The 25,271-nt window shown below is 34.9% G+C and overlaps 1 protein-coding gene across 1 annotated transcript; it reads right to left on the bottom strand.

The window, feature by feature from the left end:
- Positions 1-7,292: 7,292 nt before the first annotated feature.
- Positions 7,293-9,724, bottom strand: LOC118437562. Its single transcript, XM_035856690.1, has 4 exons — positions 9,456-9,724; positions 9,117-9,270; positions 8,871-9,027; positions 7,293-8,339 (listed from the first exon to the last, which is right to left on the bottom strand). The coding sequence occupies exons 2-4, from the start codon at positions 9,261-9,263 to the stop codon at positions 8,311-8,313; spliced, it is 333 nt and encodes a 110-aa protein (XP_035712583.1). The 5' UTR covers positions 9,264-9,270; positions 9,456-9,724; the 3' UTR covers positions 7,293-8,310.
- Positions 9,725-25,271: the final 15,547 nt, after the last annotated feature.

Below are 25,271 nucleotides of genomic sequence, written 5' to 3'. Positions count from 1 at the left end.
TAAATAATATTTAGTGTAGCACTCCGCGCTCCCAACCGAATCGCCTTGTTTCCTCCGCCAGACCGAAATCTAGTTCCACCGCAATCCCTTGTTTTCTGCATTGTTTGTGCTGTTAAAATTTCAAAATTAAAAGTTAAAATTGTCAGAAATATGGTACGCATTGTCAACTTTCAATTCCCAGCCCATTAAATCCGATCTCTCGCTAAATTCGAATAACATTGTTATCAACTTATCGTGCACGCAGACAAACAAACGTATTCGTATTAATGAGTTTCACCCCTTAATAACAGGTCACAGAGGTCAGATATCGAAAAATTTTATAGGAAAAATAATTTTCTATTAATATTTTCTAAATTCTGGCAAAGTTTGAATTTCTTTTTGTGACGCGCTATGTGTTAGACCTTTTTATGGATGATTCAAAGCGGTCGACGTGGCACCACAGATATACTTAACAACAGTACTTTTGAAGTTGGATTTTCCGTTTTGGGACAGCATTTCATTTACTAAACTAGTCAAAAGCCTAATTTGAATGCACTTTCACTTTTTGCAGGGTTAACCACTAAAAACTTTTTCCATTTAAACTTAAACTAATTATTTGTCCTCATTTTTTAATATTATACACAAACTGTATGTTCCTGGCACTCCCTTTGAATTTGAAAATTTCATAAAATTGCCAAAGCACAAAAGACACTTGTTTGTAGTAGGTCAGTTTAGCTTTAATTAAGGAATCCTATTTATGATGGATTTACAAATCGAGTCAAACTGTTTAGTATTGAACAGTCCGCTTCTCGGTAATCCAAATTTAGTCAAAAGTCACGAAATCCGACCTGTTAGGAAGAGAGAGAAATTTAGCTCAGAAATGAGTCAGTGTATTTTACTTAAGTTTCCAGTTTTCTTTACCTAATTCCTGAATTTTGTGAGGTTACGACACCATTTTTAAGTTTTTACGTAGTAAGGAAAACCAAGTGACATAAACTAGATACCTTAGCCGTCCATTTGTTTGCAAGTTGAAAATTTCTGATACAGTTTTATGTTTTCACTCTTCAAAATATTATCAACTTTTACAGTTGCCCCATAGATATAGAGTAGAATAGATCAGGCTTCTTCCATATAGTCAATGTTAAAAACTCGGCAATGTTTTTGAGGTGGGCCTAAACCCTGCCTGTGTCTACAAACCAAGCTTGTTAAACTCCGTATTTTATTATTTGACACCACTTATTTTTTTTGCGTTTAAATTATTCAATTTCGTATGATTTAAACGCCAAAATAAAAATAACAGGTGTCAAATAATAATTTTTTAATGGTGTGCAAGCGTGCTAAGCATTCCATGCGCTACCGTGCAACCATGCGTTATCCCCAAATTATCCCCAAATTCTCCTCCATGCCGAGACGCTTTTTTCAAAAGTAGCCGAATCTACTGTACTCTATATCTATGAGTTGCCCTAAAACAATATAAACGAACACGTTTATATTGATAGTGACACAATTTTTTCACGCCATAGCCATAATGCACATTTTGTAATTCCGTGTTAATATTAGGTCACAAATTTTATTGAAAAATTTCAACCATTACTTTAGCCCAATTAGTCGAGTTGTTGACTAAACTTCTGCCAACTCTGCCTTTCACTGAACTGAAGGATGTTTTAAATTTAGAGATGAAAGTGGAGTTCGTTATGCTCAACCATTTAATTTGATGAAACATGAGTGCAAATTTCGGTGAAAGTGGAGACACTGGATTTCTCTAAGACGAGATTGCAGAGGTCGAGAGCGAGAAGGGCGAGGTGTTGGCCGCCGAACGAGTGAAAGCAGACTAAACTCGAACCGGTAACTTTCTCCACTTTTCTACCCAACAAAACTGACCCGGTTCGGGAGATGTAAAGTAAACCGTATCATATCGAGAAGCAAAACTTGTGTAAATTCAATTAAATTGGATTACATTGTTTCCAAAATGTGATGAACTACGTGGAATATAATCATTTACGTGTTACTAACAATGGAGGTCTCCCAACGTATGCTAACAGACGAAATTAGTGTCCATCGATCACAAATATAATTAGAATGAAATTTGCAAATGGAACTATCTCCCAATGCGCAGGTTTGGCGGAGATATTTGCACAAAAAGAGGAGAAAACGCACCAAAAGGGTGGCCTATTTTTCATTTTCCAAATTTCCTGCGCATTTTTTCTGCTTTTTATGCAAATATCTCCGCCAAACCTGCGCATTGGGAGATAGTTCCATTTGCAAATTTCATACTAATTATATTTGTGATCGATTGACACTAGTTTGGTCCAAATCTGTGAGCATACGTTGGGAGACCTCCATTGTCAGATTAATAAGTCTGTAATAATTTGGAAAATCGATAATACTTAAAATATAAAAAATGAGTAATCTGGACGCCGGTAAAAATTAATGTGACAAAATTATTACGTTCGAAATGTTTCTAGGTCATTTATTCGTTTACCATAATTTCATGTTATGCTTAGAAACTTAATTGATCTAATTTAAAGCATAATTCCAATATTTATTAGAAAATCTGTTATTCCTTATTGAAATTGATAAGTCTGTGATAATTGGAAAAATAAAATACGCTGCGACACATGTAGTTAAACTGCTAAAGTAAAAAATAAAGAGTGGTCTTGACGCCTGTAAAATTTAACGTGATAAAATTAATACGCATAAAATATTTTAGGTAGTCCAAAATCGGTTCATAATTTTTAATATTTAATATTTGCAATTTGCCTTGTCTGAGACATAATTTCTATATTTATTAAGAAACTTGGATTATTTAAAAGTGCGAGGAAATCAAATAATGAACTGAACTAATTGTCAACTTATAATTAAGAACATACTTTTCCCTGATATAGCAAAATACATATTTGTTTAACGAAACAAACAAGAATACCTGTTTTTGCCATTAAAGTCGCATATTTCGAAGCTTTTATTTCATTCATGAGATTATTAGTATGTCACAGCGATCAATTATGAAAGAATGAAATGTAAATTCATCATTACATAATATGCAAATAATTCCGTATAGATAGTGAGTGCAATTCAGATAATTCTTAAATTCATAAACTCCACATTGCCGAATAGTAATTCCCGTTATTACCGTGTCGATAGAGTAGAGTAATGTATGTACTCCGGTCAGTAATGAATTAATCACTACATCATAAAAGTCATGTATGATAGCAAGATATGCATCTTTTTATGTTGTTATCATGACAAGGATAATATGCTTTACTCTTCTCCGCTTAAAATGGATTACATTCTTTAAGCAAGATTCCCGGACGTGTTGCATGTCACGGAAAATTTGCGTACATGAAATAGACCTGAAATTACTGTCAGCAGGCAACTAAAAGTCAGGCGTAAAAGGAGATGGGCGATCCATGAAAAGGTCACCCACATACCACGTAACAAAAAATTATAACCTTAATCCAGTGAGAGTTCACGTTAATCAGGCTGGGAATTGAAAGTTGACAATGTGAACCATATGTGTGCCAAATTTTTTAAACTCAGTCACCACAAACAATGCAGAAAACAAGGGATTTCGGTGGAACTAGATTTCGGGCTGGCGGAGGAAGCAAGGTGATTTGGTTGGGAGCGCGGAGGGCTACACTAAATATTATTTAACAAACTTTATTTTTGTTTTGACGTACAACTTATACGAAATTGAATGACTTTGACGTCAAAATAGAAATAAACTGGTGTAAAATAATATTTTACTATTGTGGCCCTGCGCGGCGCGATCGCCAAATCACGCCTCTTCTCCTCCGCCAGCCCGAAATCTAGTTCCACCGAAATCCCTTGTTTTTTTCATTGTTTGTGGTGAATTTGTGATGTAGTTTTTAAAAAATTGAGACAAATATGGTACACATTATCAACTTTCAATTCCCAGCGCAATAAACCCGATCCTTCACTAAATTCGAGTAAAATGGTTATCAACTTATCATGCACAAAAGCAAACAAACGTATTCAAATTAATGAGTTTCACCCCCTAATAACAGGTCACAGAAGTCAGATATCGAAAAATTTTATGGGAAAAATAATTTTCTATTATTTTTTTTCTAAACACTGGTAAAGTTTGAAAGTTCTTTGTTACGTGCTATGTGGGTGACCTTTTCATGGATCGCCCATCTCCTTTTACGCCTGACTTTTAGTTGCCTGCTGACAGTACTTAAAACTTTGTGGACTTCCAAATTATGATCGGTCTTCATTAATTTTGTTACTATTTGTTCTGTTATTAACATACCCCGGACAAATATTTTTTTATCCTACCCTACTCATGTTGAGCTCAACACGAGTAGGGTAGGATAAAAAAATATTTGTCCGGGGTATGGTTATTAAACTAGAAGCTCCCGAAAACCTGTAATTAGAAACTGATAATTTGAATATTACTTAATTTCATTAATGACGTGGAAGTTTTCAAAAAGTGATTTACAAGAAATTCCTCAGTTGCAGACTTACAAATTAGCCTAGTAACAATAAGGTTGCAAATTGTGGGTTGGTAACAATTTGCAACCGAATGGAGACCAAAATTTCTGAGCAACAGACTAACAAAGCGAGTACACACGTCCATTTGGTAAACTAACAAATGCATTATAATTACTTCAAGTTTTCCAAAATATTTAATTATACTTGGTCGATCTGACCCGCAAAAATTTATATTGCCCAATTTGACAATGCGCACACATATTTAATTATGTTAAAAATTAAATTTGACTTCTGTATTTTATTTTAATCCTTGCGAAGGTTTACAGAGAGTGTTAACTCAAAGATTGGATACTGAAGAGTAGAAATTTCGATTTTGTCGAAGAGTACGGTTGGTTACCAGTGGCCGCGGAAGGGAGTGGGGACGAAGAGATAATATCCCCACGATTGTCCCCTCGATGTCCCCATCATCGGCCTATGTTATACTAATAAAGTGTTAGTATGATCCCTGGGTCCCTGGGTCCGTCTTCGCAATGCAAATTGCCCCATATAGTAGACAAAGAAGGAAGCGGAGCAACCACTGCATGCATGCACTGCACTGCATGAATAAATGAATACATGAACATGTACACCCCACATACATACATCACTCATCTCTAGTGGTTATCATGATAAGTGATCGTGATAAACACTATTAATTAATTATTTTAGTTTGAGAAACTCTACCCACAGCGAGTGGCATGTCAATTCGAATGTATTTTTGACGCTGAATCCAACGCCGTCAATGGTTTTGACCTGCGAGGCCCCCGTGACCTCGCCGTGACCGTGGTGTCCAAATCTGGCTTATTCGTGATGTCGCATATCAATTCGAATGTATTTTTGACGCTGAATCCGAATCCGTCAATAGCTTGGCGTTAATTGTAGAAGTTAACGGGGTTTATGGAACTTAACGGGAGCGTGAAGCGTGGGAATTTAAATAGTTAGCTATGCAGTTACTCCCACGCGACGGGAATTTAAGTAATTAGCTATTCAACTACTCCCACAGGGGGGAATCAAATTTTACTGTGACCAGGTTAATTAAAATGCAGTATGACTTGGGCAAACCCTCAGTCTGATGTATGTATGTAGTATGACAAAGTCTCCACTGGGAATTATTTAAAATATAGTATGACGGATTTTTCGCTTTGGGCACACCCCCCACTGGAACTCTAGAACCCGGCCTTGGCCGGGCTATACGCTAGTGTTATATAAAGCCCTCTCACCCCCATTCTTCAATACGCATTACCCCAAATGCCCCCACGGCTTCCGTGTGCACTATTTTTTATGTTTCCATATGTAAATTTGTTAAATATGAAAACTTTTCTATTTTAGTTCCAAAAACCCTGCAGTTAAGTTTAGGGATTCATTAATCTTCTGTTCCAATGCCATTATTTGAACATTAGTTAATTTGATAATCGACGTAGAAGTGTATCGTAACTTAGAAAACCTTGCAAGTTTTGCATGCAATTTTGTTGATTTACGCACACTTGCCTTCTTAGCTGAGGTATGAATATCGTACCTGTGAGAGAAAGTTGCACGTGGCGCAAGCAGCAAGTGGCTCAACATGAGGAGAAAGTTGGCCAAAACCAAACCCGAAATAAATCTGCCCAGCCGTCTGCCAGATCTTAATAAATTATGCTGTCCGCTCTCAACCCTCCACTTTTCACCTTGCAACATTTTCAAACATGCATTAACCATCTTCCTGCATAAATAAGTTTACGTATATGCACGTATCTTGCATCGCATTTATCTTGCCTCGCCCTAACTTTCTCCATGAACATGTCACTTCTCAACGCTTAATGTGTGATTATGATGAAAGTGTGAAACAAACAGGAAATTCATTTTCATTCACTATCACGCATCATCATAGTCACTCAAACGAATGAAAGTGAACAGGTATGAAAGGATCGAGATGCAGAAACTAGTCACAATTATATATTGCCATGCCACTAATTAATCAAAAGTAAGGAATATTTTTAAATCTGTATATCTTTTGAGTCCTTCGTTTAATTAAAATACTAATTTGTATCATCGAAATACAACGGATGTATGTATGTATGTATTATGTGAGGAGAAATACAACGGATGGAAGATCACTTAAAATTAATTCTTGGCATCAAAGTTCATCATATTTTCAAAAATTCTAACTGTTTTATCACCGACTTTATAAAAATGGACATTTTAATTTTACAAATTGCAAAACTATACAAGTTTAAGTTGTAGGGCGAAATTAATATTTTAAATTAAATTAAATTAAATTTGTAACTTATGTATGTTAAAACAAGTTAAAACATAGAAAATGTAATTTAATTGAATAATTTTAACGCTGCCAAAATTATTGCTGAAAAACAATATTTTACTAGTAGATGGGTAGATTTTTACTCGGTACTCCAGTCAAGTGGTATTAATGCAATAAATTCTATGCCATTTTATGCAATTTCACATAGCACCCAACCTCACACCAACTTTCACTCTTTAAGAGGATTATTTAACACTACAAGAATTACCACAACAATAGTGCAGACAGATGAGGAGAGAAACCATAAAACGGACAAAGTGTCAAACAAATATGCTTATTAGCTCACCCTGCGTAGCATGAGAGCTATTGAATTCCTCTTGTCCGTCCGTCTGTCTCTCTGTCTGTCTGTCTGTTAACGAGTTTTTTGCATCAATTGATGCTATTTAAAAATCCCCTTGACCATTATAGAATAAGTTAGGCGCACCATTGGTATTGAACAAACCGAATCGAATTTTTTAATAAATTAATAGCACCATTGATATCTAACAATCGTTAACACAAAATGATGCGAAATAATTGGGAGAAGGGATGCAAAACGCACCAATAGTGCAAAATATCCGGGAGAAATGGTCATACAATTTTGACAAAGTTTTCAAAATTATGTATCCCGGATGGTCGCTAATGCTGCAGTAATGGTGCAACGGCTAGCCGTTTTCGTTGCACCATGGGTGCAAGAATATATACGAGTTATGATTTATGTGCCAATATGGCACAAGGCATACTGTATAATGGCGCCGGGGGGCGCCAACGATACTATGATATGTTAAGTAATTTATTGGCATAATTGTAGTAAATAAAGTGAAATGCAACTGATTAAAGTAAAGTTGATCTTTTGAATATTCCACAGCAATGAGTGTTATTTTTCAGTTATCTTTGAGTAGGGTCTGCCACTTTTCTGGTTTTTATGAGCTTAAGTTTTTGTGGTTTTTGTTGTAATCGAAGCTCTGAAACCCCCAATGCTATCATAGTTTCCGTGGGATTTTTGTAAGCTTTGAAACAAATAGCTAACTTCATCATTAATGAATACTAATTAAGTTATAGGATTCAGCATGAAATTTTGGGGATTTTCACATGTGAATTGAGTTTCTAATATCACTAGCATCAACTAGCATGTACATAAATCCTATCTTGAATAAATTGGATTCCTGAATAAATTAGATTTATTCAAGCCCCCAAAAATCCCAGAGAAAGCCCTTAAATATGGGTTTTCTAGAAAATCCCCGTTTTTCTAAACGCTGCCTTTCACTTTAACATAGAAATATTTGCGACACAAAAATGAACCCTTTTGTACAAAATCAGGGGTACCAAAATTTGTAATTATTTTTCCCATTCACTATGTGACTATTTGGCATGTAAAATTCAGATTTACATGAGGCTAATTGTAGTTTGTCGAGGCGCGAATCTTAAATCTTTTTCCAGTCAAAACCTCTGGTTTTCAAAAATCTTGCACTTTTCGAAGTTGACAGCGACTTAGAAAATTCAAAACCATGTTTGTTCAGAAGAAATCTGATTTATTCACATCCAATTATCGTGTCATTTCAAGTTTAAGATTTTTTGTTACTTTCTGAATTTCCTGAAAGCAAATGGTCAAGTTTAAATTTCATTTAATATTGCCGATGAATTTTTATAAGCCAAGTAGGCCATGCTAAACAATATGTTTCGAAGTTTAAAAGTTCAATTTGGCCACTACGGGTTTTATCAGTATTGGGATTTTGGTTGTACCAAGTAAATAAAACGTAAAGTTTACTTAATAAACAAGATAAAAATGCAAAGTGGGAAAATGGGATGTTTTCTTAGTTATTAGCCGCGCGCTATAACTTGTCCCGGTCTCATACACAAATTAACGGTTTCCACAACACAGTCAGTATACACGCTCCACATTCTACAGCACGGAAAGTACACCGTTAAAATGTGTATGTTGCGGGGACAAGTTAAAGCGCGCTGATAATATTAAATGAGGAAAACTTATTAATGAAAAATATTGACTTCGCACAACGTACTGATTGATACACATTATGAAGTCTCCTACAGGTGGCTGGATGTTAAGGGGATCAACGTTTTTTTACTTGTGTATGTACATGTTTATAATAAAATTTTTGTATACCTGGTAGGTATGGTTGGAATATTTGGAAAGCTCTTATGTTGCAGCTAACGTCATCTCCGATAACGTGCATAATTACTGGTAGGTCTTCGTCAGTCCTTAAATTACGAAGAATTGTAAGCAACCTGTCTGCCTTATTTGCTTTCCCGTTAATCTTGCCCTTAAACAAAAACACTTGAATTAAAAACTTATAAAGAAATTAATAAACATCACTAATTTTTATTATGTACATAATTCATATTAATTTACCAACAAATCCACGGTTTCATTAGTGATTATGCTCTTCACTTCGAGATAGCTTAACAGAGAATCGTTCACATCCAATAAAGTTCTTAGTTCGTCGAAATTTTCGTCAATAATTATGACAAGGATGTTGTTCGATGTTTTGGATGTCATAGTTAAGCTGGAAACATTTCAGAATCAAAGGATATCGATAAGAAAATTATGTACGCTACTAACTTTTCTCTTTTTACGACCATTGCGATTGTTGGGATAAAACAGTATTATATCAGAAGCTTGATGTGCATATAATCATATGTATAAGCTTCTAGAATTGCATGTTTCGACCCAGGTTTGATTTTTTCTTACCTTAATCCAAAAATTATTGAAAATCAATTCAACACAAAATTTAGGTGGGTTTAGGTATAAAAATGAGCAGCGTCAACCTCAGTTTATAAATACAGATATGTGAATGAACGAGGTAGGTAAAATTATTCCCCAATCCAATGGAAGATAAGTTATCTCATGTTTTCCATAAAATTTACACTTTGAGGAGGCTGATCAATGTAATCAAAATTGATATGTACAGCAATGCAAGCTTTGACAAATTCTACATACATGGTGGTCATAAAGTTTCTGATGACTCAAAAAAATTTCAAACCAGTTTCTGAAACTTTTTTGCTGTTGTGTTCTCGGTACTAATTTTTTCTGAAAATGTCCCCCAGACGTGTTTCTTCATTTGTGGAAAAAATTATTAAAATAACCCAACGTTTGGATGAATGGCAGGGTGCACCAGGAAACCCTCCGAAATTTGGGTTGCCTGAAATACCGTTAAGTTGTGGAGGAACCGGAAGTAATCATGGGACCAAATTCATCCAGGACGACTCACAAGAGTCCTATACATCATTTGGAATGTGGTTTTAAAATGAATGTGCCGAAAATCAGGTAATTTTATAGTAAAGTGTTAGGCAGTCCTAAATCAAAGAGTTCAATTTAATGGATTAAGGTAGAAAATCTGTCGTTCTACTATGCAGAATCATGCAAAACCCAGTGGGTTGGATCACAAGGCTTTCTGAAAGTTCCCAGAAAACCACTTTTCGGACAAAAACCTTCTCCATCGAATTCGTTTTGTCGATTTTGTCGAGAAAAACGGCTTCTTCACTGCATTATTAATATGTAAATAAATATCCATTATTTAGTGTACGATTATTTAGACCTAAAACTTTTACTTAATAGTTCTATTAACAGTTTTAATTTTTTTAATAGAAAATATTTATTTCACGAAGATCAAAAACGTATTAAATTTAAGCCACCTTGGCACTCAGGAGGAGAGTTTGTCACTTCGATAATGACGGATCCTAAAACCCTTAGGATATGTGGTAGTACCCCATAGAGAGAACAAAAAGTGTTGCGGGATTTGATGCCATGGCTACATTTGCGCCCGCCACACCCCTTTGAAGGCACGCCCAATGCTAAACTAGCCGCACTTAAATGATCGCCAAAAATTCAATTTTGCTGGGATTTTCAAAATTTTTACATATTCTTGATCCCAGATAGTTGCTTTATCATATTAAATAACAAAATCAGCTTTTTGAAACTTTTGAAAATTTTCGAATATTTCCTGAGTATTTCCAGGTATTTTTTTCAAAAAATGACAAATTTCAAAAAAGTTGAGACTAGTGTCGAATATGATCAAGCAACTATCTGAGATCAAGAATATGTAAAAAATTTGAAAATCCGACAAAATTTGGATTTTTGGTGACGATTTTGGTGCGGCTAGTTTAGCATGGGGCGCACTTTCAAAGGGGTGTGGCGCTCGCAAATGTTGCCATGGCATCAAACCCCGCAACACTTTTGTTCCCTCATGGGGTACTACCACATATCCTAAGGGCATCAGGATCCGTCATTATCGAAGTGACAAACATTCCTCCTCAGATTAACATGCATAAATATATCCCAAAGTGCTTCAAAAGTTCATATCAAAGACTATTTTCTAAATTTAAATCCAAAAACTTATTCCACCTATCGGATATTCCAGCAGGAGTTTCTGGGGAATTTCCACAAGAAAAGTCCATAAGGAGACGAATTGCAGATGATAGTCAACTATATATTTATAAATGTGAAGATTTCAATTAACAATATGGACAATTAAATCACTGCAATGTCAAAGATAACAGAGGATTTTAAAGGTCATCCAGGTCAATGTTTGACTGAACAGCGGGTCCTTATTTGGAAGATAATTAATTAATTGTAATTGAACTTGAACTATACCAAATGTCAGGTTCAACTTAGGATAATATCCATTCGAATATATATATGTATGTAATTAAAATTGGTTGAACACTTCTGTAATTGATTCAATATTAATTAAGCTGTGATTCACTCAAACCCGCATAAGTTATCAAGGCGCCCTCGCGGTCAAAGATCCCTCTCGGAACTTAGTATTTTTGGTATAATTTGTTATATTTTGAAGAGAATCTTTTTAGCATCTTGTTTAATTTTAGAGTTTTTTGAAATTTGTCGAAGGCATAAAGGAATTTGAAAACTACCAACTGTCAGATTAACTGACAGTTAAGACAAGATAGTATTCGTACGATTTAAGTAAAATTACCAAGTATATGTAGGGAACAATTAAAAAACAGAATTGTTTGTATATATTTTCTGACAGGTATGATTAAGAAAGGAGTTCAAACTACGAGCTACCTATCAAATGATTTTTGAATCTAACACTAATGTTTCTACCTGATATCCTGGTGTACAAAAATATATGGAATTTTCATTGTATCAAGAAGTTTCCATGCTTTCCACCTATGTATATAATTAGTAAAGTAATTATGTAAATTTGATCTCCAAAATTCATCTTTCTAATTTCAAATCGTTTGTCATATTTCTAAATATCTGTTAGATGTTCCTCTGTAAAATACCCACGTTTGTTTTAAATATGGAAATAGAGCGAGCACCTGTCCTGTGAGATTTTCACACTCCTAAAATTCAAAATAAATGCAACTGATAAAATTACAATATTTATCTAGACCGATACCGACCTAACCTTAAACTGGTTTGTGCATTTTTCCCGTTTAGACTTATGTACAATGCCTTCAATAAACTCCATCTATAGCTATGTTATATATTTATGTAGTGGGACTTTGGTCATAAATTCGGAATAAACACCTTAAGTTAATCCTAATTTCAAATAAGCCCAAAAGTGGTAAAACCTGGCATTAAGCAGGATTATTGTAAGACCACGTTTGGCAGGTTATGTCGTTCGTCGAACTGAAAAGTGCAATTCTTCAGTTTGGAACTTGAAATATTGGATTGGCACGATATAATCCTATAATCCATACGAACTTGTATATTTTCGTTATGGATAATTATCTTTGAAATTAATTATGGTAAATTTTTAATGGGAGAGGAAATGACATCAAAAATTAATGAACACGACGGAAGAGATACGTTTTGTAAGGTTTTAGCGGGATAATTCGGTTCACGAATAGACATCCATACACCTCAACCAACAAATCCCTAACAACTACAAGGTAAAACCTCTAAACACCCACTCCTGCTAAATTAGTAATAAACCAGAATTATATACATACATTGCAAAATCAATTTCCGTACGTGGGCACATCTCGCAATACGAGATTCTTTTACCTTCATCTCATGGGGTACCGGGAAAAAATGTCCCACAATCTTCCACAATATATAAAGCTAATTATTCAGGACAGGGGATGTGTTTTCTTTTGCAGCCGTACTACATGAAATCAACATCACACATGACAATCTTGGTGGTAGCAAGAACGTCGTCCGGCTAGCAGAAAACCCTGAATTTCACCAGTGTTGTAGCCAGGTGGACCTGAAAAATCGACCACCTCCTTCGTGAAAGACTTACGTAATATTTCTAAATATTGAAGCATAAGTAATTTGTCTTACTGAATTTGATAAATACCAGATGTCTGATTCACATAGGATTTCAGAGGTTACAACTATGTCTTTCATTAAAACAAGTGGACAAAATTGTACAACCATCGACACTGACAAAGACTATATCTACATGCGTAAATGAAACCATTGAAAACGTTTCACTATCTGTACTGCTGCGAGATAAAATTCTATCTTTAAAAAACTCAGATATCCCCCTTGATATACAATTGATTCCAGGCTATTAGGAAATTACGTTCCCCTTGTTCATTTTTTCCTTGAGGTCAACAAGTTCGGGAATGATTTTAAAATATCAAAAATTTCTCCCACCAATCCTTAGAACTTCCCACAAGGTCTACACCCTGGCCTTGCCACTATGTGTTTATCTTAATATGAATCAGAATGTCAATAAACTCTAAGTGCCGCCTCTGCAGGAATGCTAAGCGAATCATTGTTGCTACATATGAAGACTAACATACAAAAATGTCCAACTCAAAAGGTGTACCTCATGGAGCAGACGGAATACAAGACACTGTTTAAGAATACCAAAAAAAAAATTGAATATAATAACTAAAATAAATTGAATGTACTGAAAACTTGTCACCTAGGATATCAAATTACTCTTAACACACGCAGAAAAAACAGAGGTATCATTATAAGGGAATATAAATTTATACAACGACTAATGTCTAGCTAATCCTAAGTGTGCTTAATGAACTTGAAAACTACTAGATGTCAAGCTCACCGAAGATTAATATTTATCCGACTAAAATACTTAAGATTAATGTATGGATTATTTACTGAATTCGAATATGTACGAATTGTGGGTTCACGGATATGTTCTAAATGTTACGATTAGTATGAAAGAAGTCCAAGCTATATATGCAAATGACTGTTGTTGGAACTGGATATGTGAGGCTATGAGAACCTCTCGTCGTATTTCAAGTATGCAATGTTATAAAAATAAAATCCACCATTAAGAATTCTTGCTTATAAAACACATCTTCATCGATCACCCTACCATGCTTTAATGGAGCCGTCATCCAAATACCTTTTAATGCTTGTTTGATAATTTGCTAATTCGCAGCTAAAGTTAGAATATACCGAATTCCACATTTAAGTTTTTTATATTACGGAATAAAGATTAAAATTTGCTTATCCAGCACGATGGTTGTTTCAAAAATTCATTTTTGACATATGGTGCTTAAAAACAATATTAGAAATTAGCTTAGGTAAATAGGTTTTAGGTAAATAGGTAAACTAAATAGGTAAATTTTTACATGGGTGGAGAGTACAGGGGTTTCACCCATACAAAAATGTGCACAATATACGATTTCTGACGCAAAGTGAAAGTATTTCCCTGTAAAAATCACTTTTCGTCAATCTGTGACGATATTTTTGGCGAGCGGGGGACGATGAGTGTGAGGGGAGGAGGAGAGGAAAAGTTGCACTCAAATTCTCTCGCCTTGCATTAATTAATAATATCTTATAAATTTAGTACCTCACCGAAGAGTGTTTTTTTTTACAAAACTAATTTATAGGAAGATCAAAACGTAGTAAATTTAAGCCACTTTGTTACTCAGAATATCATTTCTAGAACAGCATTGTACATAAAACTAGTTATTATTTAAACATTTTTACACAAAATGTCCATTTTAACTTTAGTAATTAAACTCAGCGTAGCATATGCAATAATAAATATTTGCCAAAGTGCTTCAAAAGTTCCTACCAAAAACTATTTTCTAGATTTAAACCCAAAGACTATTCCACTCTACAGGTTACAATTTCTCATATAATGGATATGAGATAACTTTCATTATTGTGCTCATTGTGATAAAGAAAAAAAAAGTCGAACAATGTGGAATCGGCAAATTTTTGAATAAATATAGATATAAGAAGTGACAAGCCCCGGTGCTTTTCCAAATACTTTCTAAGTTTAGTCTCATGTAGTATGGATTTTTTATTAAAATATGTGTAAAGACGTGTCTGACCTCTCTTAATTTTTCCGTCAGACCTGGCAAAAACCAACGGTGAGTTAATTAAAATTTCTATTATTGCCGGTTCTGTCAGAGGACCGAGGTCTCAATTATATTTAACCAAGTCATAATATGTAATACTGGCAAATTGGTTAGTGCCAACAACAAAAATTAATAATAAGTAAGAAGACTAGCCAATTTAGTTGGCAATAATTGTGGTGGTTCAAGATGTAATACAATACAAGAAATTAAAATCATACTTATGCATATACAAACATAAGAGCAACTAATGAACAACAGCAATGTAAAGTAGTCGGATTGACTATTTGGTGGCAACTTGCCACTGGCAAGCATTTTCCAAACAATCAATAAGTGCATTCGACAACGACACCTGTTTCAAAAACTCATTATTTTTTCGGATGTAAAACTTCTGATACTCGGCATCAGAGTATCAGCCGTGAGGGAACACGAGTATAAAACATCACAAGAAGACGAATTGAAGACGATAAGTGATTGTATATTTTCTACAAAATTACCCACTGAAGGTGAATTTTCCTGGCCGAAAACGTCTTAAGCGACTATAGTGAGCTATATATTTATAATAAATGTGAAAATCTCGATTTACGACATGGACAACTCAATCATCTTATCTTTGGTCATCAATACCAAGGATAACAGAGGATTTTAAAGGTCATCAGGGTCGATGTTTGACTGAACTTTATTTGGTCTTTATTTGGGAGAAAAATTTAATTAATCATAATTGAACCCGAACTATACCAAATGTCAAGTTAGGATAAAATCCATTCGAATATATGTACATACATATTATGTATGTACGTATGTATTTAATTAAGATTGGTTGTACACTTATGCAATTCATTCAATATTAATCAAGCTGTGATTCACTCAAACCAGCATAAGTCATCACGGTCAATGGTCGCTAACGGAACTTTATTTAGTTTTATTTGATATTATATAATATTGGTGTCTAAAAAGGTATCATAATGGAATAGGAGTAAAGACAATCCAACCAAGATTGCCTTGTGCACTCCAAAAAAATTCAGTATCATTTTTTTGAACAAAAATACATATATCCGATATATATTTGCTCGCAAAAAGAGAGTTTTTCGAAATTTGCCGAAAGCATCAAGGAATTTGCAAACTACCAACTGTCAGTTTCACTGACAACAAGATAATATTCGTAAGATTTAAACAAAATTACGATACGTATGTGGGAAACAATTACACAAACAGAATTGTTTGTATGTATTTACTTTCTGACTGCTATGATTACTAAGAAAGGAGTTCAAACTACCAACAGCCTCTGAGAACATTTTTTGAATCTAACACATGTTTGTAACTGGTACATAAAAATATATGGAATTTTAATTGTTTCCAAGGAATCATGAAATTACCAAATTCAAGTTTCCATTCTTTCCACATATAATATGCATCTATGTATGTTATGTGTCAAGTTATTATGCAAATTTCATCTCAGAAATTAAGACCATTTAAAATACAGCAAACTTAAAATGTTTACATAATTATATCAACACCTTCTAATTTCAAATCGTTATTCATATTTCTAAATCTATGTAAGATGTTCCTCTGTAAAACACCCACGTTTGTTTTGAATATGGAAATAGAGCGAGCTCCTGTCTTGTAAAGTATGAGATTTCCATACTCATAATTTTAATATAATTCGAACTGATAAAATTACAATATTTATCTGAACAGATACCCGCATAACTTTAAACTGGCTTTTGCAATTTTACAAATTAAAATTAACATGCCTCCAATAAGCTCGATCTGCCTTAGCATAACTACAGATAGAGGGAAGCTCTGTAGCTTACATACGCACATATTTATGTATATAGTGGTACGTCAACGATTGATGTATATGTGTTAGTTTCAATTTGGTACTGCACTAGATGTAAAATATGTATTAGATTCATGTATAAGATATGTAATAACGCCATACATACTTAAAATCAGATAATATAAATTGATAAAGATAAATTTGAACGGTTTCAAGGGAATAGAAATTCTAATTTTGTATATGCCTTCCTTAATTAAGTGGCTCCCATTGTGTTTTACATTCCTATCCTATCTACTGTACTAAATAATTCTAATAATTAAGTATTCTATTGATGGAAACATAGTTAGGAATAGTTAGGAGTTTGGATAGGTTAGAAAAGTTTAGGCGCCCGCTGACATCCATGGGTGGACTACATTATAATAAAAAAAGTATTTCCTGTTACATGATGCGGATTTTCTAGAGTAAAACACCACTGATACCTTTCAATTTCAGTTTGTGAAATACTTAAGTAAAACACTCATCGTAACGGAATTTATTAGACAACATTGTTTCTTATTTTCATTCATATTTTCATTCATAGCAGTATTCATATGTTTCTCCAGATTAATCAGTGACTGATTTCTGACAAGCAGACGGTGATGCAATTAAAGATGTAAACTGAATTCGTTTACATTTATTCATTTATTAATTTACGAATTCGCTACCCTTTCGGGCCCACGGCCTATAGAGTACAGTAATAATAATTTCCCACTAGAATTCGTGTACATATAAGTATGTATACGAATATGTATGTATATGTTCACTCCTGCTACGAAGATATTGATTGAAGGATGTAATTGACAAGAAATGTTGGTATTTAATTTAAATCCTATAATCTGTATCTGTCCAATAAATGTTGGAATGCTGGAAGGGTATTAAATATATTATGGAATGTGTTTCATTCCATATAAGATTAGTCCATTCTCTGTGTCTGTCCGTTTGTCTGTCTGTCGGTCTGACTGTGCGCAGCGCATCCCTTCAGTGTATTACAAACGGTAGCATTGACGGATAGGTGGATGGAGAAGTGGATGGAGGCGGTCGGGAGGGCTTATAGAAATTTTAGGTATGTAGGGTAAGGTTAGGTTGCTGATGTTTCTGAGGACTCTCTGGTGTTGCTGATGTTTTGCTGTTTTGGTGTTTCGATGTTTTGTAAAAACACTACTGACACCAAATAAACACCGGAAACCCCAAGAAAACACCAAAGAGCCCACACAAACACCATCAAACCCACGAAAACATCCGAAACACTAGAGATTCCACAGAAACACAGGAAACCTAAACTAACCTTACTTAAAATTTAAATAAGGCCTTCACGACCACCTCCATCCACCTATACATCAATGCTACCGTTTGTAATACATTGAAGGGGTGCGTTCCCCATAGACAGACAGAGAATGGAGTAATCTTATCTAGAATGTGAAATTGTGTGGATATTCAACGTATACTGGAACCTATGTTGCACACGGGCTATAGCCCAGTTAACTCTATTATATATGCCTATTGATATCAGTGTGATACATATAAATGATATCTGATACTATCAGACATCATTTTTATGTATGTATACTTCCACGTGTTTATTTACTTTCACCTTATCTATGGATTGACAGTACTCACATTGATATTCGTAAATCTCGCAAGTATATTGCACACTGTCAATCTTTGTGTCCTTGTTATTCACAAGTTTTATGTTAATTTCTCACTACGAATTGTACTTCACAGCTAGTGGTGCCTCCGGGTTTTGAAAAAATTTTATGATAAGGGTATTCAACTAATACAAACAATTAAGGAAGACAACATCTTCCTTAATTATGTCACGCTCACAAAAGTAAGACGTGGTGACTATGCTAAGATGTTGAAAAGATGAGAATGAAAATTGTAAAAATGGACAAGTCCACGAGGGACGGAAATTATTAGAAAAAGAACTGAAAGTCTCAAGCAGATCAGTTCACACTTAGACGATATTTATTTAGTAATAAAACTCAAGTCACACTGAAAAAGTTACAATTTACCCAAAATGTCTCAAGTTCTCCACGGGAGATCTCTCTCTCGCTCTCTCTACTTCCCTTCCTCAAAAATGATGTTTCTACCAACTTTAATCCCCTCTTTCTTAAGATAAGGCTTGCAGAAGAATCCCCCCGTTCACACATACGCATCTTGTTTAAATACATATTTACCTATACAATTACCTAGATACTCAAAATAATCGTATGTCTCACTGGATCCCGGTCTCATTACCAAATAAAGCCACATGTACATAAAAGGAGATGAATACATACATGAATTCATAAATATATTTTTAACAGAATGTAGGTACACAAACCATGATTGCTAAAAATACAACTTTCTTCCCTCTTGCTCTCTCCGTAAAACACATACCATCACAAAATCAGAGCAGATATTATAATTTTCTCAAATAAAACTTTCCCTCGATTCTCAACCGTGACAATTAAGTATGTACTTGCTTGCCCAAATTGGATTTACTTGCAGGGTGGGTAATTAATTTGATAGTGTTCTAACTAGTTTTTATGGAAATGACTTCAACGACTAAATTATTAGCGACAGTGTATGTACTTAGAACAATGTCGCCTTTTTATTCGCAAGATTACAATGGCTTAGATATTTTAGTGGTTAGGTTAGGTTACATAGAGGAAAATCGAAAGTTTGGGTATTTATGTGCGTGGCCTAATAACCACGAAGCTTATGGTTCGTGGCATGCGCATAAGACGTGCATACAGAAAATACTACGGCTGTACATACTAGATCTACCATAAGGTTAGTTGGTTTTGCGAAGTAAGACTTCAATTTATGTACTTGCGTGGCAAAACCAAACTAATTTGCCTACAGATTTAAAAATACCACCGCATCTTTGTAAATCCAACACATACAATAATTCTACTAAATCCCCATATTTGCCCTAGTATTATTTTACCTAATATAATTTCTGCTGTTAACAGTAGAACAGCTGTAAGACCAATTACTCCTACAACGGTGAAGAAGGATGACAGTGTGTTGATAGAGATAAAGGGTGACGCCACTCCCGTTGTTGCCCACTTAGCCGCTTTCAATTTAAGGTAGTGATTAAACTGTCGCAGCCACAGTTCTAACATACCTGCCATCTCCAATCCATTTATACTCTGTCCAATCTCGTGTCTTAAAATGCTATCCACAATAGAAAAATAATGCCCATACAGGGCAACGTGGTGTGTCACCAAACACTCATACTGTCCTTTGAGGAGTAAATTTTGTAAGTAGAGAAAAGTTTGAGCGCGATCTTCATCCCTTATTAGGATGCCCATTTTTGAACTCTCTTTAGTAACGTAATTAGTCAAATTATTCCAGTTGTACCTGAAAATTTAATTAATTAAATCTATAAGTAAAACTAGCTGAACAGGGCATAAAAAAGTTTTGAATTAGCATAAGCTACGGCATTCAGAATTTGCCCTACAGATACTTACATGATAACGATGGTTTTGTCATGCGGAAACTGGCCAAGTGACATCTCATTAAATTCCCATTGCAAGCGAGTTCTTGGTGAATACACTCCAGGCCACTCTTCCGACTCGTAAACAAGGGTATAACCCTTGAAAAGGAACTCGGCCAGAGTACGAAATTTCTGAAATGGCGCAACTAGATTTTCCATCACGTGCACCTCGTACTGCACAAGTAATGCAAGGCTAGCGAAGAGCAAAGACGCCATGATCCAACTTGAGAGATGTTTACTATTTGCCGATTGTCTGAGAAACAGCGCCCAAATTGTAAACATAACTCCTACAATGCTTTTTAATACATCGAAGTTCAAAATATTTTCTGGTTTAAAGAAGTCAATCACAAATCTTAGTATCACTAAAGTCACCATGAATGCAAGCCAACTAATCCAAACCTGTGAGGGGAAACCCACACGTCAAAATCCGAATTATCTGACCAGACGTTGAAGTTACAGTATATCAGGTCGCGTCCGTGATAATGCAATGAGAATAACGTATTCATGTAGTAAAATTGGTACCAAGGTCGCATAACACTTTTGAAAATCCATCGCCATGGCTGTTCTTTTCCAAAAATAAATTGATGAAAAGTGACGTTTAAAATATTGCTCATAACTAAGTACTGCGTCTCCCAGACTGAACATTGCTCCCTAGTAGGTGCGATATGGTACTGCCCTTTGCCACAGATCCCACCTGGTTTAAACCTATCTATGTATACTGCCCCGATCGAAACGTCGTTCATCCACTCGTGAGCGTGTAGCGACATTACAGTTAACGTCTTAATCTGCGACGTGTAACGAACCGGGATAAACATTGTTTTGCAGTAGGTACAGTAGAAAAACCATTTGAATTCTAGATGAATTAATATAGACGTTCGGTCTAGCACTTCTTGCTCTAAATCAACTGCGAAAACTCTGTAAGGCACCACATAGTCGTACCTGTGCGCATGCATCATTAAGTGGTGAGTGGGTCTTCGAAAAATAAGGATCATTGTGGAATGCACCAAGCTTCTGTGGACGTCACGAGTAAAAACCAAGTAGTCAAAGCGGAACTGGTTATCCTCAATGCCAAAATTAACAAAAACGGCTATCGTGCAAGTCTCATAAAATTTAAAGTCGCGCGCAACTTTCTCGTCTTCGATGGATAGGTTAGAAAAGTTTAGGCGCCCGCTGACAGTGAAGATCAAGGTATTTGGATTATTGACATGGATCAGGTGTTCTGTTAGGTCGGAATACTCGAATGTATCGTTTAATGTTACGAATTTGATTACACAGTTACAAAAATATTCAAAACTACCGGATGATATGCTATCTTTGCCGAACACTGATGGCACCGTGATCAGCAGGAGTGTAATGTGAATATGCTTTGTAGACATTTTAACATTTTACTAAAATATTTCAAAGCTCCTAACGTATTGCCGAGCAGTTGGTCTAGCCCTTTAAGACGTAAATGAAGAACTTGTAATTCTATTGGCCAAGAGCCTTAAAAGGGTTTTCATGGAATAAATTATGTTACGTTAAATGCGAGCGACATACATAAATCCATAACTTGCATATACATACGTATCCATTTGCGTGACTTGATATCAGAACATCCAATGACAAATATATGTACATATTTCTCCCGTTGTGGTGAACTAAGGCTTTCCTGGTTAATTTTATGTGGAGCAACGTTGAATAATTAACTAGTACCTTATAAGATGACATTTCGTGAGGTGTTCTTCACTATATTCTAAACATGTAAACTTAAGGAATAAATTTGGAATCTTTTTTCGTGCCAAGTATGCTGACCTACCTAATAATATACGAGATCATTTGCGTGCTAAATTTGAATTTTGTTTGCGCATGAAGCAACTTAACGAAATTGCAATTAATTTTAAAAAATTGAGATCCATGTACTGTAAATCTTACTGTCTTTTTAAACGACATGCGAAAAAATTCATAAGAAACACAAATACGAGCATTGATAATACAGTAGGATTATAGACCGTATAAATTAAAATGTAATGCAATCTAATTAAAAGTCATATAACATCTTTTGCGTTACATAGGTCGCATGATATTGATATCTTGCCAACATTACAGCCGAACCCTGGAAAATATTGACTGTTGATTTATAATCGGAGTGCAAACATGCATTTATTCGGCTTTGTTGACTATTTGTATAATGTCCACTGATGTATGGTAATTATGGGATATATGTATTGGACCGTCCAATTTGGACGAAGTAAATCAGCTATAGAGCTTTACCTAGTTAACGGATTTTCTGAACTTAAGTTAATTTATAACAAGCTTTTGTGTCAGGGATATTAGTGTAACGCAGTTGCACTGAATAAATGGATGCCATTTTCATATCATAACAGATCAACCCAACTTAGAAATTTTACAAATTTATACAAATTATCTCATAACAAAGTTATAAATGTTCTTCCAACCATAACACCAAATCATATAAATACGACCAAGTTCAATTTTTAGCATACATAATTGTAATAATAATCCTCAGTTACCTTGCTGAAATAGTTGACAAATCAACACAACTCTCTTCCACAGAACAAAACAACTTTTTCTAGCCGTTAACTCGGACGAAACTTAGCCAGTCCGTTACTTCGCGGCAATCAATTCTACCTAAGGCAAATCATATTTCAAAGGTTTATTAACCACATTTTGGATTGGAGTTCCCGCGACGGAAAGCATTTTCGAAGAAATATTTTTGCCCATAAACACAAAACCTGTCAAGGAATATGTAGTACTGCTGAATAGCATTAATAACGCCAAAATTGCCACACGTAAACTACCAGCTCCTGTTCCAGCTCGACAGGCTTACCATTTAAGTATTTCTCATGAAACAAGAAGAAAAGTACTAAAATACCGAAATACTTCAGTATTACATTCTGTTCTGTTCTCGGGTATGGGATGCTTCACTGTAGTTTGAAAAACGGCGGTTATGCTATCAATGAACTTTTGCATTTTTAGTTTCATAGATTTTGAATTTCTCCTTATTTTTTCTGTCACCGGTGACTGATTTAAAAGCCTAAGGGTCCTGTTGAGATCGTCAGTAGCAGCCCTTCGTATAATGGTAGATTCAATATCCGAATCTTGAGACTGGGACGAGGGTGATCTTGAGTCCATTTCTTCGTCGGAGAGCACAATATCCTGATCACGTTGTCCTTGATGAGAATTTGGTGACACACGTCCCCTGAAAGCAAGTTACATGAATGAGACACTGTTTTCTAATAATAATAAAAACATTTCAGCACGTAGAAATTAAAAAGAGGATCCCTCGATGAAGCTTTCAGTATCGTAATATATTATAAAATTAAGTCACTCTGTATTATTCATGTACTTACATTTCGTCATTATCTCCGTCAATTGTTTCACTCTGTGACGACTGGACTTCTTGAATTAATGGATAATTCTCCTCCCGTTTGGTCTTATAGCATTTATTCTGACAATTGGCACATAGGTAGTCATTCACGTCCCATTTAATATCAGATAAATTTTGCTTGTTAGATTGAAGTAACTGAACGGATATTTTTTTAACCGTTTTCGTCCTAACTTTTTTATGCTCAGCAAACGGGTCCTTACATTTTGGTAGTGCCGGTGGCATCTGAAAAAAATAGCGAAAAAGTAAATAAATAATAAAATGTACGTAACTTTCTTTTTACTATTTACCCTTTTAACCTTGCAACCACCTATTGTGTGGTAGATAAGTGTAGATGAGTTTGTGCACGAACTGTCCTAGATTATTAAAAATAATAATCGACCAACAGTTAAACCGTTGCAGTTAGACTGGACCAATTATTTTAACATTTGATCTCAATGTTATTTTTTATAAATTTTTAAGTAATAAGTTTTTTGTGGATCATTTGTCACTCAGAATAGAGCTTGAACTTTGCGGTGGTTGCAGGGCTATCTGCGACATACCTATGGTATGTACCCGATATGTTCAAACAATACTCAGCTAAATAAATAAATCCGTTTCTTCAATTTCTGTAATTTTCTGAACGATATTTGGCTAATTAATAACTAGTAATTGTAATGATGAAATTATTAATTTTGATCCATGCATCAGATACATATATTTTTATAATTCTTACGAATGCGGTGCTAATTACAGTGTAGCAGCCTGGGTGTAATGATTATACCCCGGGTTTCATATTCCCTGCTGATATCAAGAAACTTGATAATGGGATTATTTAATTAATTATACCAAACTGTGCCACTTAAATATTCCCATCATTTCATAATTTTAATTGTGAATTACTAATAATAATAAAAATTGTATGTACATGAAATTGAATATTGATTCATGAATATTTTATTTTTTATTTCTACTATTTCATTACTATTATGACCTTTAAGGTCGAATAAAGGTCAAACGTTGATTGAAGTATATATTTTCATTATCCTCGGAGTATTTGCTTTAATTTGATATGTGACTCGACACGATATGAACATGTCGAAAAACAAGGTCATTTTAGGTCACGGAATGTCGACATCGCCTACTGCGCCAGAATGACTGAAGATCACACCCTCAAGATTGCCCATGCCAAGTTTCGCCCCTGTAGCTCTATTAGTTTTGTCGAAATGAAGGGAGGAAGACTACAACTTTTTCTTGAAATATGACCCCATGCAGACCCACAGGGGAATTTGAGATTTCAAAAAACAACTTAAATCGAATATTTTAGACCCCGGGAGTTGGATTTTGCAAGAAAATCCACAAAAAAAAGATGAAATGCTTTTCACCGGCGAAAGCTCGTGGAAGTTGTCCTGAAGGATATTGGCATCCTTCAATGCAATCGTTTCTAACACATTGAAGGGATGCGTTCCAGACAGACCGACGTACAAACAGAGAATGAGCTAATCTTATATAGTATACGTTTATCTATGGGTTGGATTTTGAGGGATAAATATTCAAATTTTATTAGAAGTGAAATTTACGGATA

This window comes from Folsomia candida, unplaced genomic scaffold, assembly GCF_002217175.1.
Source record: "Folsomia candida strain VU population unplaced genomic scaffold, ASM221717v1 Fcan01_Sc014, whole genome shotgun sequence".
Classification (NCBI taxonomy): domain Eukaryota; kingdom Metazoa; phylum Arthropoda; class Collembola; order Entomobryomorpha; family Isotomidae; genus Folsomia; species Folsomia candida.
This window is presented reverse-complemented; position numbering and strand designations above follow the sequence as displayed.